The sequence below is a fragment of the Hippocampus bargibanti genome, linkage group LG04, assembly GCF_051943395.1.
Source record: "Hippocampus bargibanti isolate YZ-2025 linkage group LG04, ASM5194339v1, whole genome shotgun sequence".
Taxonomy (NCBI): Eukaryota; Metazoa; Chordata; class Actinopteri; order Syngnathiformes; family Syngnathidae; genus Hippocampus; species Hippocampus bargibanti.
In genome coordinates, this window is record NC_142737.1 from 32,442,262 (window position 1) to 32,459,811 (window position 17,550).

The 17,550-nt window shown below is 43.7% G+C and overlaps 2 protein-coding genes across 6 annotated transcripts in view; one reads left to right on the plus strand and one right to left on the minus strand.

Annotated features, from left to right (window-relative positions):
• LOC148899766 (uncharacterized) overlaps nt 1-17,550 on the plus strand; it is a 29,131-nt gene that overhangs the window by 10,434 nt on the left and 1,147 nt on the right. The window contains exons 3-4 of one of the 5 annotated variants that reach the window (XR_016114811.1): nt 863-4,733; nt 7,218-8,110. Coding sequence is in view for 1 of the 5 variants with exons in the window: in XM_088995307.1 (XP_088851433.1) it covers nt 863-1,689 (827 nt within the window). In the remaining 4 variants the exon portion in view is untranslated. Of the gene's footprint in view, nt 1-862; nt 5,306-7,217; nt 8,111-17,550 lie in introns of those variants that run through there. The other 4 variants (XR_016114812.1, XR_016114813.1, XR_016114814.1 and 1 more) reach the window with 4 other exon arrangements.
• On the minus strand, nt 12,420-16,483 carry LOC148899767 (uncharacterized). The gene is given in 3 exon segments (XM_088995271.1): nt 12,420-12,587; nt 12,590-13,878; nt 15,959-16,483. Coding segments are annotated over 3 exon segments (1,449 nt in total). The 5' UTR covers nt 16,086-16,483; the 3' UTR covers nt 12,420-12,554.

Sequence of the window (17,550 nt, forward strand, 5' to 3'; positions counted from 1 at the left end):
TAATGGTTGTGCATGCAACATGCCGTTTCAACTTTCAAGATGAAGAATTACGAACTTGCGTATGAATGACAGTGGTTATCCATCGCTAACTCGGGTTAGCTCCTCGTTCCAGCAGCTGAATGTTTGTCTGATAGGTTTGCTCCACTATTATGACAATTGCTCTCCTTCACCACAAGAAAGAAGCAACTTTCTACCCATTGGCTGATAGGATGACAGCGGTTATCCAAGCGGGTATTCGCGCACTCCGGGGAGCTCCTCGGCTGGCACTATACTGCTCTGCTGTGTTGGAAATGCTGCATTGTTTGTCCGCTGGGAATTTGTGTCAACTTCCACCTTCTTTATGTGTGTTACCGCAATTGCCTGCAACACGATTCCGCATCACGTTAATTATGTAGTTTTCCTTCTAATTTCGCGATTAACACAGTGTTTCAGATGAAAAAAAGTACCCAAAATGCATTGTGTGTCGCTTTTTCGGTCAGGGGCGTTCCCTTCATTAAGTCAGTTAGGACACCGTCATTAACTTAAAAACAAGACTTCATGAATATTCAGCGCAAGTCTTAAAATGTAAGATATAGCTATATGCGGTGGAATCTTTGTCAAATGCGCTCAGTAGAAGTCATTTTACAAATTATGGATGAAACTTGTCTGGAACTGTCGGTTGTCCTTTAAAGTGTCTTCGAGTGTGATGAAAAGTGCTTTCACATCATCAAATGTATTATCTGTATCATATTGGACTTGGGTTCAACCAGCAAATTGAAATGAGAGGAGGGGGGGGGGGTGTCAAAGCGCCACTTATGATTCTGGAACAGATTATGGTCGAAAACCCAAGTTTGACTGTATTTGCGTCGCTTGTGTCCCGCAGATTTCCGGCGGATGATCGGCGGTCTGGAAGAAACTCCCCCTCGGCCCCCGTGGGGGCACTCCGGTTTGGAGCTGGAGCGTCCGCGTGGCTCCTCCCATTTTGAGGCCGATGTCAGCCCGACCGACGGCCGCCTGAAAAGCGAAGCGGGGGAAGACGAAGCGCCCCAGTGGTCTGAAGGATCGCCACCAGACGACCACCTGGCGCCAATATCGGACGACCCAGACGGGCAAGACGAGGACGAAACGTGCCCGGGCTTTCCAAAAAAGGTGCCCAGCAAGAAAAGGTCCCGCAATCGCCAAAAACGTCCCGCTCCCAAGAAGCGTTTCTGCTGCTCCGTTTGCGGTAAACGGTTCACTTCCAATTCCCTGTTGATGAGACATGTAAAAACACACACGGGAGAAAAATCGTATAGCTGCTCTGATTGCGGCAAGGCCTTTTCTCAGAAGGGAAACATGGAGGTCCACATGAGGATGCACACGGGAGAAAAACGCTTCGGATGCTCTACTTGTGGCCGGACCTTCCCCCGAAAGGAAACGCTGGTCACGCACATGATGACACACACCGGCCAAAAACCCTTCGGATGCTCCTTTTGTGGCCGGACCTTCGCCCGAAAGGCAACGCTGGTCACGCACATCATGATGCACACGGGCGAAAAACCCTTTGGATGCTCCACCTGTGGTTGGACCTTCGCCCGAAAGGAAACGCTGGTCACACACATGCGAAGGCACACGGGAGAAAAGCCCTACAGTTGCGGAGTGTGCGGCAAAAGCTTCGCCCATAAGTGCCATTTGGCTTCGCACATCCGCACGGGCCACGCCAACAAGTAAAGCACACGGACTGACCGGCGCTCGGCGAGCAAGGGTGGCTTTTGTGCACCCGGTAACTCCGTGCGCTTCACTGAAGTCCAAATCGCATCAAAGACCTTCGCCAAAGGGGTGCAGCGGCAGCAGAATTTTTAAACAGTCTTCATAGTAGGGGCTTGCAAATATGTGCCCGCCTGGTGGGAAAATAATCAACGTGGAGAGAAGAGCAAAGCAGTTTCAAAACGTCATTTGGTTGATTGTTTTTCATTCATTATTTTTTTTACTTAAAAATACGTTCCTGTTTCCTGGTCCATCCATTGTAAAAGACTCCGTGCCCCTCCATTATATTTAGCGGCCATATAGTTTGTCTTTGATAAAAAAGCCTCCCACAAGCTGAGCATAACCCCGGGGCAGTTCCACCTCATGCAATATGGCGGTAGATCACTCTCGGGGATTCTCGTGAGTCGCAAAGCGACGCCGACAGAACGAGGCCCGAGTTAAGTGAGCAGACGCCGCTTCTAGTGTGGGAATTCCGGGTCACTAAAAAGATACGGCTCTTTCGACTCCCAAATGGCTCCTGAGTTTTTTTTTTTGTTGCTTAAATTAACGCCCAAAAATCATGTAAATTATACAAAAAAACGAATTACTCATGTAAAAAAATACACTAATCAAATATTTTTATTTATATGGCTTGATTTATATGTGCACAGTTAGTGGATGCTAACTTTCACTTCCCCTGTTGTTACTCTGGTCCGATGATCAACTGTCACTCATCTGCTTTTCATATTAATAACTCTATAATCCCAACTAGTAAAATTGATAATAATTGAACAATAATAACTAATAGCATAATGTGATCACATTTGTCCATGTACTGTATTCCACGCATTTTCGGGAGTTCGACTTGACTCAAGAAAAGGTTGAAAGTGACGCCAACTGCAGTGCGTGTCAGCAAGATTTTTCCATTGAATCAGCCACAGACTTTATTTGATGCAGGTCGGCGCTATTTTTTGGAATGAGCAAATGTGTTTTAATAAGGACCCTGCTTCAGGATAGACCGCATCAAATCGAACATGTCCGTTCGATTTCAGCTTCTCAGGACTTTATCGTTTGTCTTGAGTATCATTAAATAGCTTCATTTTGTGGATCTCAGCCGATATGATCATTAATCGTGGTCAAATATGTGATTTTACGGCATTTGGGGCATCGTCGGCTCAAGGGCAGGACTTCATGAGTGTTCGGCGCGAGTCTTGGGACGTGAAGTGTCGCTATATGCGGTGGAATCTTTGTAGAATGCGCTCGGTGGAGATCATTTGGGGTGATTTTGCAGGTTGTGGACGCAGCTTGTCCGGGCGGTGTCGGTTGTCCTTTAAATATATGATGTGTGTACTGGATTTTCCAGTGTATAAGGCACATGGCACTATAAGGCACACACCCAATGAATAGAGTATTTTTAATGTTTTTTCTTACATATATATAAGGCAGAGTGGACCATAAGGCGCAACTTCAATGAATGAAAAATATTTTTTTTCCAAATATAAGGCACTCCACATTATAAGGCATGGCAGTAGAGGCTGCATGGGTTACACACCACTATTGTGGCTCAATATATACAGTACAATCAAATACATATTGTTTTAAGGCGCAGGGTCATCTTTGGAAGAAAATCAAGGCTTTTGGGTGCACCATATACCCTGGAAAATACGGGACTTCATTGTGGTCATGGTATGTCCATCAAAACTTGAATGCAAAAAGTAATCTAATCTAAAGTAATCTAGCTATCTAGCTTGCTATCGATTAGTTATATGGCTACCTAGCTAGCTGTCAATCTATTAGTTATCTATTGGCTATCTATTAGCTATCAACAGATTGACATCGCGATCCTGTTGTATAGGAGATGCCAGCATGTCGTCATTTGTTATGAACATGTGATCCTCGCAGTGGCGGTCCGTGCATTTCACACCTAGGCCTTCAGTGAAGTCCTGCTTAGTCCGACTTGAACAAATATCCCTCGTAATACCATAATTTATGACACAACGGCTGGACATATCATTTACGAAAGCACACGCACGCAGTACTGGGCGTGGCATCACCTTAATCGTCTACAACACCGGCTATTTTCCGGAGCAATTACACATCAATAAATCTACATCAGCAATTACAACTTGTCACTATACGTCAGGTGTGCTCACACTTTTTAAGCATACGAGCTACTTATAAAAGCAACCAGGTCAAAATGATCTACCCACTACAAAAATGCAAAACATAATTATTTTCAAATGTATTACAGATTCTTTGTATGTACAATGTATGTTGATGTACCTTGCATAACTGAATAAGCCAATATTGCACAATACACATAATTACATATTATATAACATAATAAATAACTATTAACATTTTTTGTAATTACCTGAGTTTACTGGATGATCCAAGATGGCGCCGCGGATGGCAGCCTCGGTCACACGCTCCCTAGTATTGTTCCTGGTTTTGTCATTTTCATTTGTTTTTTTGCGATCCTACGCGACTCAGTTACACAAGGGAAGAGTTACTGAGCATTGGGGAATCCACTCTTGGACTATTTTCACCGACACACCAAAATCTACAAGGTTTTTCGGGGCTGCTCGCGAGCGGCGTAGCAGCTCTGTACGGAGCTTTGAGACGCCGGCGTAGGAGGGGGAAGCGAGCCGGCGTTCTCGTCAAGCTTCGGCAGCGTGGATTTCGAACGCCGCTCCCATCGATCCACCTCGCTAATCTACGCTCACTACCAAACAAGATGGACGAACTTCTGCTTCTCACAAAGACCAATAAAACGTTCGCCCGCTCTGCTGCGCTGTGCTTCACTGAGACTTGGCTCAGTGACCGCCACCCGGACTCCGCGCTACACCTACCCGGATTCCGTCTCCTTCGGGCCGACCGTGATACGGAGCAATCGGGGAAATCCAAAGGCGGTGGACTATGCTTCTACATCAACGAAGAATGGTGCACCGATGTCACGATGCTCGACGCACACTGCAGCCCTGGTTTGGAATCGCTGTCTCTCAACTGCAAGCCATTCTACTCGCCACGTGAGTTCGCTTCCTTTATTCTCGTTGCCGTGTACATCGCGCCACAAGCTAATGCTAACGCGTGTATACAAACGCTAGCGGACCATGTAAACCATCTCGAACTGAAATATCCAGAATCACCCCTGATCATTTTGGGCGACAAACCTTCGACGCGTATCACAATTCGGGTCTTGCAAACCGCCTCCAGTTGTCGTCGGTGTCGCTCGCTCTCCTCCCTCGCTCGACAAAGTTGCTCCTCGTACGAAGCCACGGTCGTTTGGAACAGTCCCAAGATTTCGTCTGCGGCTGCAAGCAGCCGTTCTCTCACCAACTCTTTCAACATGTCGACGACTCAAGGTTTTTTTTCCATTTTTGGGCTGGAAGGGCTAGCTATGTGTCATTCGCGAACAAGCCGGTTCTGAGAGCTGGATCTCTGAAGTGAACAAATAAGAGCTGGTTCCTAAAAGGAGCGGGAAATGGGAGCCAACTTTTTTTCCCCTCTATTCCCCACCCCTGGTCTTCGGTTAAAGCCGCACGTGTTTTGTCGATATCCGTGGTAGAGGAGGGAGGGGAGAATTACAGACAAGCAGCAGTGGGGAGGAGGGGGTCAAAGGGGAGTTGACAAATGTTATTACTTTATGCTGTTATTATTTTTTAATTATATTTTCTTACTAGTTGGTATGACAGCATTATTAATATGAAAAAAATAGTGACAGCTGATCATCAGACCAGAGTAACCACAGGGAAAGTGAAAGTTAGTGGATGCTCTCTGTGCACATATAAATCAAGCCATATACAAATATTTGATATGGTGTTTTTTACACGAAAATAATTTGTTTTTCCACATAATTTAGATGATTTTTGGTAGTTAAGTAATTTAAACAACAACAAAAAAATGGAGGAGCCATTGGGGAGCCAAAAGAGCCGGATCTTTGTGTTGAGGCGAGCAAAAAGAACCGGCTCTCTGAAAGGAGCTGGAATTCCCATCACTACTGTCGACGTTGCTTTGCTGACTTGCGAGAATCCCCGAGAGCCGACTCACATTTGCGGTAACACGTGTGAGCTTCCGCCATATTGCGTGAGGTGGAACTGAGGTGGTGCTCAGCTGGTGGCAGGCCGTTTTATCAATGACAAACTATATGGCCGCTAGATATATTGGAAGTGCATATGGCCACTAAATATATTGGAAGTGCACGGAGTCTTTTACAATGGATGGAAAAGGGGACAGGAACATATTTTGAAGTTAATAATAATAATAATAATAATAATAATAATAATAATACATTACATTTTAAGCGCCTCCGTGAGGGGAAAAGCCGAAAGGAAAAGAAGACATTTTAAGCGCCATTCAAAGCTCTCAAGCACACTTTACGCAGGGGTCCCCATTTTTTTTCCTGTGAGGGCCTCATAACTTTTCCCTTCTGTGATGGGGGCTGGTGTCACTTTGTAACAGAAAAAGTGTGACGTAGGGGAGCTTAAAAAAATTGTTTTCCAGAAAGCCACACATAACTAAATAACCCTTTCCAGGTTCTTTACAGAAAAAAAAAGTCAGGAAAAAAATGATAACACTATTAATGAAATAAATAATAACTAAATAACCCTCTCTGAGTTCTTCACAGAAAAAAAGCCATGGAACATTAACTTTACAGATAAAAGTTCAGCTCAGTTGTCAGAGCAGAATCTCTCTGACACATATGAGCAGTCTCTTAAAGTCCTTGTGTTCCTTCCTTATAATCCTTTTGTAGGTTCCAGTAGGCTTGTTGAATGTGTCTTTCAGACCATCACAGTTCTGTAACACAGGTCCAACTTCTTCATGGTTTGGTACACTTGGTCAAAAATATCCTCTCCCGTGGTAGTCCCTTTGAGACTTTGGAGGGCTGCCAGCTGCTCGCATATCTCAAAGTTTGCGCTAACTCCACGAATAAAAATGAGCAGTTGCGCACGTCCGTGCTCTCATCCAGTGCTAATGAAAAACAGTCAAATTCTTTCGTCTTCTGCTGCAGCTGGGCATATACATTAATCCCGATTTCTTCACCGCGTCTGGTGATTGTACTCGCCGACAGACTTACGGCATTATATGCATCTTTCTTTCTCGGGACACAACTCCTCCGCGACAGCATCCATACATTTCTTAACAAACTCTTCGTCCGTGAAAGGCTTACCGCTGCCGTTTAGCAACCCGAATGCTGGCCCAAACGGATGCCTTCTTCAGCTGAGCTTGGCGTACAAATGTATTCTGCTGAGATAGTAGTCCACTTTTTCACTTTGAGAGTTTGTCTGCTCGTATTTGGCCTTGCAAGCTATCGTACTTGTCTTTGTGACGGGATTCATAGTGTCGGCAAAGATTGTATTCTTTGAATACCGCCACCGTCTCTTGTCAGATGAGACAAATAGCCTTTTCTTTGCATTGAATCGTTTGTCCACTGCAGGTTAAATACCCTGCATTCTGAATGAATTTTTCTCTGACCTAACCTTTTCGCCATTATTCCGTTCTCTCTTTGACAGGAAGGTTTACAAAAGAAAACAGGTCTGGCACCAAATAAAGAGCCAAACTGAGCGCACCTGAATGTACGACCGGACTCTCCTCCACTTCCTCATACGTCACTTTCTTGCGTCGCTTCGCATTGCGACCGACCTTTAGCGTTCTATTGTGAGCAGGCGTGTTTGTATTGTTCAATCACGATTATAAACAACATACATTGATTACATTGATTAAAAGAGGAACAGATAATGATCGAAAACAGATCTTTGACTTGTAATTTTTCTTAAATTTTCTGGAGGCCAAATAGGAAAAACATCTGATAGCACCTCTGGTATTGTTTAGGGGGCCGGGCCAAATGTGCTGACGGGCCGGATATGGCCCGCGGGCCGTAGTTTGGTGACCACTGCCTTATCCCATGACCCATTATCCAGTGCGACCTGAAACCTATTACTACCCTAACTGCAGTCAGTAATAAATCACTGCCGGCTGAGTAAGGCAATAACACACGTTTCACCTTTCCTCGTCGTTTACAGAACACCTTATTGACTCACAGTCCTCACTGCCTGTGACTCATTTGGGCCGACCCAGGTATCCCTTGGCCTGAGGTCGATTACACAAACACGGATGCCCTAATCAAAAAGGGACAGAGTCGCCTCTTCAGACTAAGGAAACTGAGGTCTTTTGGGGTTCAGGGGTCACTCCTAAAGACTTTCTATGAATCTGTGGTCGCTTCAGCCATCCACTATGGAATTGTCTGTTGGTCAGGCAGCATCACCACCCGGGACAGGAAAACACTGGAGCGCCTGGTCAAGAGAGCCAGTTCTGTCCTGGGCTGCTCGCTGGACTCTCTGGAGGAGGTGGGCGACAGACGGACGCTGGCTAAACTAAAAGCTATGATGGACAGCCCCTCCCACCCCCTCCCGCCCGCCCTGTGCTAGTAGCTCCTTCAGCCAGAGACTGTTCAACCCGCGCTGCATGAAAGAGTGGTACCGCCCCTCGTTCCTACCGACTGCTGTCAGGCTTCTCAATTCTCAATAATCACGTGAAAAAAAAACCTGGACACTTGTACTGTAAATATGGGTTGATGCAATATAGCTAATGCTAGCACAATGTTAGCACAGTTGCCTTTGTGTGATTAATGAGTTCGTTTTCAGTGACTCGACTGCTTCCAGTTCCCTGTCACTAACGATTCACCACCCATTTCGCACCCTTTATTGATGACATTTTTTAAGTCTTTTCTTGGCACTCTCGTATGCTACAACCGGAATACATCTAGCGGGGGACTGAAGGTGGTCACTTTGTCCCACTGGTATTTTCAGAATTTTTTTATTCCTTATCTTTTTACATCACCTATTCTTTCACCTGAGTATTTTGTCATTTTAATTTGGCTGATATATATTATTGTAATGTTTTGTTCGCAACAGCATCTCAATCTCTCTGGCTTTTTGACTGTGTAGCGGGGAATCGCTGCGCTTCATATTTGAACCCTTCTTGTGTGTTTCTACTCACTCAGCATCTCAGTTCATGACAGACTCTTTTAAGGACTGTCCTTGACTAACAAAAACATTGTTCAATCATCAACGTGCATGACATGCATGCGTGTAACATTGCGATGCTAGCATTAAGACTAAGAGCTGAAAGATTTTCTTTTGTTCACTTTAAGTGACAGAGTTGGTAAATGCCACCGCCAGGTTTCCCTCGAGGCCTTCACCGGCTTCCGTCGTCTATTGTTGTTCAGATTCCTTTGCACCTTCTCAACCTGAAACTAGATGCACGACCAATATGCAAGGGGGGTATATTGAGCTATTGCACAAATTTTATGTTAAAGGTGAATATTTTATAATACCAAAAAAAAGGTGATCACACAGTCATCTTGACAGCGTTAAAAAAACAAATATCTTACAATTATTATTTAAAATAAATCATAATTTGAAAAATAAACAAGGCAAATTTTCTCATTTTGGGACTACGAAACAAAAAATCTTGTCTTTATTATTCATAATAAAATAATTATTATTATTAGTAGTATCTTATTTTCTGCAATTCTGAGTTTACAATCATTTTTCTGAAAAAAAAAATAATTTGAAAAATGGACACTGCAAATTTCTCCATTGTGGGACTACTGAAGACTTTCTTATTCTTATTAAAGAGGGTACAAAAAGTGCTGAAGAATTAATGACTCTGTGTCTTTGTGTTGTCATATGTTTTTTTTTTGGTTTTTACTTTACGTTCCTTACGGGTTGAGTGAACGCTAGCGCGTGTGGCTGCCGCTGCTCACCCACAGAAAAAAAATATCCTGTGACTGTAAAGTGACCTTGAGAGTTTTGAAAGGCGCTTATGAATGAAATGTATTATTTTTATTTTTAGCTATACAGTAAAGTCTCGTTATATCGATATCGGATATATCGATACTATTTCTATGCACGCACGGAGAAAATTACATGCAAAGAGGGTCGGATATATCGATAGTCCCGGTGATATCGATATTTTTTGGACTCCCGAGAATATCGATATAACGAGACTTTACTGTATATTGATATATATATACAGTAAAGTCTCGTTATATCGATATTCAAGTAAATATATATATATATATCAATATACAGTAAAGTCTCGTTATATCGATATTCTCGGGAGTCCAAAAAATATCGATATCACCGGGACTATCGATATATCCGACCCTGCGCGCATGTAATTTTCTCCGTGCGTGCATAGAAATAGTATCGATATAACCGGGACTATCGATATATCCGATATCGATATAACGAGACTTTACTGTACCTTTCTTGATACTTGCACGATGTACAGGTTTTTTTTTTCCAGGCAGCATCTGGATGTTTGTCCGATCGGTTTGCTCCACTATGGCGATTTCTCTCTTTCACTGCTGGAAGAACCTTTCTGCCCATTGTCAGGCGCAGAAGATGACAGTGGTTATCCAAACGGCGAATTGCTAACCCCGGTTAGCTCCTCTTTCGCCTCCGGCTGGTGCTCTACTGCTCTGGTCCGTTGGAAATGGCTGGTTTGTCCGCTGGGAATTTGTGTAAACTTACACCTACTTTATGCGTGTTACCGCAATTGGCTGCCACATGATTCACCGTCACGTTATTTATGTACTTTTTCTTCTAATTTTGCGATCTACACGGTGTCTTCAGACGAAACAGAGTACCCAAAATTCACTGTGTATCGCTTTCTCGGTCAGGGAAGTCAACAATGTGACGTCACTTCCTGCATCGACACTAACCCGAAAACAAGACTTCATGAATATTTAGCGCAAAATTTCAAGTGTAAAATATAGCTATATGCGGTCGAACCTTTGTAAAATGCTGTCAGTAGAAGTCATTAGAAGTGATTTCAAAAATTATGGACGCAACTTGTCGGGAAGTGTCGGTTGTCCTTTAGTAGAAAATTGTGTTTTTGGGGACCTGGGACAGGATTATTCTGATTTTTAATGGGTTCTTATGGGAAATAAATGTTTGGCAGACTAACCTTTCGCCTTATACACACACACACTTTCTGGGAACCAATTAAGTTCGTAATCTGTGGTTTCACTGTAGTTTATTTCATGGCAAAAACACCTTGCCTTACAATACATGGTATTTTTTTCAGGACAGAAAAGCCTTACTAAATATGGTTGTTTTTTTTCTCGGGCTAAAAATGGGATACATACTATACATGGTCGTTTTTTTTCAACTAAAATGGAACACTATAGATCAGCGGTCGGGAACCTATGACTCGCGAGCCATATATGGCTCTTTTGATGATTGCATATGGCTCGCCGATAAATATTACATATTATAATACATATTGTCGTTTTTTTTCGTCGTTCATTTCCCGTTGGGGCTGCAGTTGGCGGAAAGCTGACCTAGAATGGCCGAAAGCGCCATGTTGATTGGATGATAGTGGCCGTCATGTAGAAACAGGTAAACGCCCCTTTAAATGAGCCCAACTTGTGCACTTCAGCCTGAATGCACCGGAGCATTAGAGGAGAGAAAATGTTCTGATTCTAATTTGCAATGAAGCAATACCATCGATGAAACAGTCGAATGTCAGTGACATTTTAACAAGCCCGATGTTAACGTTAGCATTAAGATACTTCTGCGAGAAGTAGATTGCAGATAGCAAGTGTGGAAGCTTATGAGCCGTGTGCAGGCTAGCTAGCAGTAACTTGGCCTCTGGACCGGCAAACTGAATTTCATTGCGATCGTTTTCCTGGATTTTGACCAAACACGAGGAACGGAAAACCATCCATGTTAACGGTGAGTACTATCACAAAGTTATTTTAAATACATTCTGATATTTTGTTGAAAAGCGGCTGCGCGTGCGTGCGTGCGCACGCGAGCGATTGTATGTGCGCGCGCGCGTGCGTGTGGCTCTCGCTGAAAAACATTTCTAAATATTTTACTTTTATGGCTCTCTTAGTCAAAAAGGTTCCCGACCCCTGCTATAGATAGATGGGTTTTTTTCCAGGCTAAAAACGCCTGACTATAAAGGATATAGTCATTTTTTTACCGCCCATTTATACATGGTCGTTTTTCGGGGCTAAAATCGCCCTACTTTACATGGTCGCTTTTTTTCCCAGCTAAAAATGTTTTTTTTTTGTTTTTGTTTTTTTAGGATTGCATCCAATAAAAAACAATTAAACACATTTCACAACACGTGGGGTGCTGTACAGTCAACGATGGTACGGGGGGGGGGCGTCTCTGAAAATGAGTGAGAAAACGACATTTAATAACCATAACTAAAAGCCGGAAAAAAACAATCTCAATGTTACTAAGGGGGAAAATGAATGTAAATAAATTACAATCAGCCTGATGAAGCCTGCTCAGATGAGTTTCTCACCAGTGTCGGTTCTTGAGTGTCTTTTTAGGAGCCCCTTCACAGAAAATCTTTGGCCACAAGCAGAGAAGAAAAAGGGTTTCTCACCAGTGTGGATTTTTGTGTGGCTAATTCCAGTAAGTGGCTCTTCCTTGAGAATTCTTTGCCACAAACTGGCCAGGCAAAAGGTTTCTCAGCAGTGCGGATTATTGTGTGGCTAATTAAATTGCCCTTCTTCAAAAATCATTTGCAACGAACTGGGCAGGCAAAAGTGCGGACGGATTCTCATGTGCACTTTTAAGTGATACTTCCTCAAGAATCTTTGACCACATTCTTAACAGGCAAAAGGTTTATCACTGGTGTGGGTTCTTGTGTGGCTAATTAAAGGGCCCTTCTGAGAGAATCCTTTGCAACAAACTGAACAGGAAAAAGGTTTCTCACCAGTGTGAGTTCTTGTGTGGTTAATTAAAGAGACCCTGCGAGAGAATCCTTTGACACAAACTGAACAGGAAAAAGGTTTCTCACCAGTGTGGGTTCTTGTGTGGCTAATTAAATTGCCCTTGTGAGAGAATCCTTTGCCACAAACTGAACAGGAAAAAGGTTTTTCACCACTGTGCATTCTTGTGTGGCTAATTAAAGAGCCCTTCCGAGAGAATCCTTTGCCACAAACTGAACAGTAAAAAGGCTTCTCACCAGTGTGGTTTCTTGTGTGGTGAATTAAAGAGCCTTTGTCATAGAATCCTTTGCCACAGACTGAACACAAAAACGGTTTCTCACCAGTGTGGATTCTTGTGTGGAGAATTAAATTGCCCTTCTGAGAGAATCTTTGGCCGCAATCTGAACAGGAAAAAGGTTTCTCACCAGTGTGGATTCTTTTGTGGCGAATTAAATCGCACTTCTGAGAGAATCCTTTGGCACAAACTGAACAGGAAAAAGGTTTCTCAGCAGTGTGGCTTCTTGTGTGGCTAATTAAATTGCCCTTCTCAGAGAATCCTTTGCCACAATCTGAGCAGGAAAAAGGTTTCTCACCAGTGTGGGTTCTTGTGTGGCGAATTAAATTGCCCTTGTCAGAGAATCCTTTGCCACAATCTGAACAGGAAAAAGGTTTCTCACCCGTGTGGGCTCTTGTGTGGATAATTAAAGAGACCTTATGAGAGAATCTTTGCCCACATACTAAGCACGGAAAAGGTTTCTCACTGGTGTGGATTCTTGCGTGGCTAATTAAATTGCCCTTCTCAAAGAATCCTTTGCCACAAACTGAACAGGAAAAATGTTTCTCACCAGTGTGGATTCTTGTGTGGCGAATTAAAGAGCCTTTGTCATAGAAGCCTTTGCCACAGACTGAACAGGAAAAAGGTTTCTCACCAGTGTGAGTTCTTGTGTGGATAATTAAATCGCCCTCCTGAGAGAATCCTTTGCGACAATCTGAACAGGAAAAAGGTTTCTCACCAGTGTGGATTCTTGTTTGGCTAATTAAATTGGCCTTCTGAGAGAATCTTTGCCCACACACTAAGCAGGAAAAAGGTTTCTCACCAGTGTGGGTTCTTGTGTGACGAATTAAATTGCCCTTCTTAGAGAATCCTTTGCCACAAACCGAGCAGGCCAAATGTTTCTCAACAGTGTGGGTTCCCGCATGCATTTTCAAATGACTCTGATTAGTCAACGTTTTGCCACACAGAGAATATTTGCAGGGTTTGTTGTCAGTGTGACATGTCAGATCACCGTCAGACTCCTCATCTTGTCCATCATCATTTGATGATCTGTTGTCATAATTTTTGGTGCAAGGGTGCTCTGGCTCATCTCGTTTGATGTCGCGGGCTTCCTCTTCTTCTTTCTTCAGCCGCACAGGACAAGCATCTTCGATGATGTCTGCATGACACAAAAAGAAAAGTGAAAGTTACTCAAAGATAAATTAGTTCAGATTACCACTGAGTACCTGGGATAATCTAACATAATTACGAAGTTTTTTTGTAATCAATCATTAGTGACTTATTGACTGGCAGACGATGTACAGAAATGTGTCCGCTGCGGTGTCATGGTTTTTGTCGTTCTCGCTGCAATTGCAGGACCCGCAGAGTATTGAGTTTTAGGAGTACATGAACAGTCCATGCAGCGTCAGAAAGCTTGGACGTTCTTCTTTCATCAGAGTTAAAAGTTGGAATCAGAATCAGAATCATCTTTATTGCCAAGTATGTAGAACACACAAGGAATTTGTTTCTGGTAGAACACGCTGCACTAGTATCGTCGTCAAAAAAACTGCCAAGTGGCACTATACAGTTCCATTTTGGCTACTGTTGAAAGCGTTGAAAGAGTTCAAAGAGTTAATGGCTTGGGGGAAGAAGCTGTTTAAATGTCTGCTGGATTTGGTGTGCATGGATCGGTAGCGCCTGCCTGAGGGGAGTAGCTGGAAAAGGTGGTGGGCAGGGTGTGGAGGGTCCAGTAGGATTTTCCGCGCCCTAGTTTGGATTCTTGCAGTGTGCAAGTCCTCGAGAGTGGGTCGGGCGGTGCCAATGATTTTTTTCCGCCGTCCTAACTGTCCGTTGAAGTCGGATTTTGTCCATTTTTGTGGCGGCCCCGAACCAAACTGTGATGGAAGAACACAGGGTGGATTCGATGACAGCCGTGTAGAAATGTTGCAGCACCTCCTGTGGCAGGCCATGCTTCTTTAGCAGCCTCAGGAAGTACATTCTCTGTTGGGCCTTTTTCAGGATAGAGTTGGTGTTGACCTCCCACTTCATGTCCTGGGAGACTGATTCCCAGGAACTTGAAGGTCTCAACGGTTGACACAAGGCAGTTGGATAGTGTGAGGGGTAGCTGTGGTGATGGATGTTTCCTGAAGTCCACGATTGTCTCAACTGTCTTGAGCGTGTTCAGCTCCAGGTTGTGACGGCTGCACCAGAGCTCCAGCTGCTCCACTTGTTGTCGGTACGGTACGCAGACTTGTTGCCGTCTTTGATGAGACTGATGACCGTGGTGTCTTCTGCAAACTTTATGAATTTGACAGCTGGGTGCGTTGAGGTGCAGTCGTTCGTGTAGAGAGAGAAGAGCAATGGAGTGAGGACGCATCCCTGTTCAAAGTTCCTACTCTTAGTTCTACACTCTTGGCGTTCCATTTCTCTCTTTTCCTCCGGGCACACCTCCATCCTCTCCTTCTTCGACCAACAGTAGTCAATTTTCCACTGGCACCCTGAAGGTCAACAGTACCAATGGCGGCCGTTGTTAACCCGGGCCTCGACCGATCCGGTATAGAATTCAGAGTTTTGATTCGCATATTTGTTTTGGCAAAAAAAATTACATCGGATGCCCTTTCTGACACAACCCTCTGTCTTTATCTGGGCTTGGGACCGGCACAAAAAGACACTGGCTTGTGCCCTCTTGTGGCTACATTGGCCACATTTGCCAGGAATGTCAAAGTAGGAGCTTGCATATACGTGCCCGCCAGGATATATACAGTGATCCCTCGCTACTTCGCGGCTTCAGGGCATCGCAGATTTTTTTCTGGGGAAAAAACTTGTTTTTGAAGGAGTCTTTTTCTCTGAGAGAAGAACATTGTTTTCTGTAGTTGTTGGCACTCTCTTTTTTCGTCTCAGAGAGAAAGAAAGTTTCTTTTTTATTTTTATTAATGGCATGCAAATGTTCAAACAAAATGTTCTTCTCTCTGAGAAAAACTCATTAAAGAGAGAAAAAAACTTTTTTACTACATTGTACTTCGCGGATTTCACCTATCGCATGCTATTTTTTGAACGTATCTCCCGCGATAAACGAGGGTTTACTGTATAGCGAACTGCAGTGTACCTACAATATGTGATGAGAGCTTTGTGCCTTTGCACTAGTGATTTCCTACAGGCATTGTATGTTACTTATTTGAGCGTGTGTGTATAAAAGAATAATACACGAAGCCTGTTCAAAAAGACTTGAAAACAAGCGAGACGAGCAGTGAAGAGCCAACCTAATCTGTGAAGAACAATTCTTGGCTGCATCCTCCAAATGGCGTCCTGCAGTTGACGTTCACCCTTGTGTTCCTCTTTTTCTTCACAAAGGTCCTTCTCGTCTTCTGGTGTCCTTCTTGCGTACATTGTTCACACAACAGTTCCAAAATGTTTTGCTTACGATCTCTGCGAAGCGATGCGTTGAGCACGAGGGCCTCTTTGTAGGCGGCTAGCAAACTCGGCTAAGCTAAACGTGGCCAAAGAAAGTCCAACGTACACCGAGACGACTTTAATCGGACACAAGCTTCAACGAAAGATGTTCTAACCGAGCAAAATTGTGGTGGGCGCTCCGATCTGCGTTTTGAGCACGTCGCCCACAAATTCGGGAGAATTTGGTCAAAGGGTGTCGACCGCGTTTTGAGCCACACAGTCGGAGCATGTGTCAAGTCAGTAATTGTGACAACTGCTGCATCCCGGAAATCTGTCCACAGCAAACGCCGTTCACCACCTTCGAAATAGAAGTATTCTACGCCGTCAGCGGTTTGGATTTAAAATCATGTTTAGCAACACCAGCTGAAAATGGCGCGTCACAACAAAATCCGTGAAAATCTGACGAAGGCGGAAGTAGACGCCGAAACATGTCAGGTATTTGAACACCTACATTGTCTGTAAGTAAAGAATCTGCTTTAAATTATGTTAAAAAAAATAATTCAGACAACGACGCGTCAACATAAACGCTCAATCAAAACAGACCCCCCCCGAAACCAGACCAGGTCAAAGGCAGACTAAACCACCTCAGGTATCGAACAATGGGACTGTCGTTCTGATCCGATGTTGGATTAAAAAAACATCCAAATCAATAAAATAAAAAATCCTTGTTTGGAAATTTGAATCGGATAATGGATGTTGGGATGCATGTTGCAGCTCATGTCATGAATGATATGAGCACATCGTATTTGCTTGTTCGACTAGTGATGCCTGGCTACAGACCAAAGGAGGTCGCGCGCTGCTGCAAGTCAGCCTGATGAGATCCTCAAGAGTCACACATGTCAATTGCCTCCGCCTTCCAACGAAAGAACATCAACTCTTTCCATAAGTTGTATCATTTACCGAACCCGCTTACACAAAGCAACACATGGTGTCAGAATTGGTCTGGAAGATAAGAGGACGATAAAAGAACTTGGGACGGAAGATTGCACGGTGGAAAAAGAATAACACATTGAGCATAACCCCCGGCGGAAAACGGCAAAAATTGAAGCTTTACGTCCACCTACAGCTCTGCAGCTAACAGGTAACGTGGCTGAAGACTGGAAGGGATTTAAGCAACGTTTTGAACTGTATGTGACTGCGATTGGAGCTGATGAAAACCTTTCGAAGATGAAAGCATCCATGTTTTTGCACGTCTTGGGAGAGGAAGCTCTAGAGGTCTACAATAACTTCACATTTGATGCTGAGGATGCCAAGATAAAGCTTTCAAAAATAATGGAAAAGTTTGAAGCTTACTGCAATTCGAAGAACAATGTGACGTATGAAAGGCACAGATTCTTCACATGTGTACAGACAGTTGGAGAAACTAGTGACCGATATGCAAATGAGCTGAGAAACAGATCAA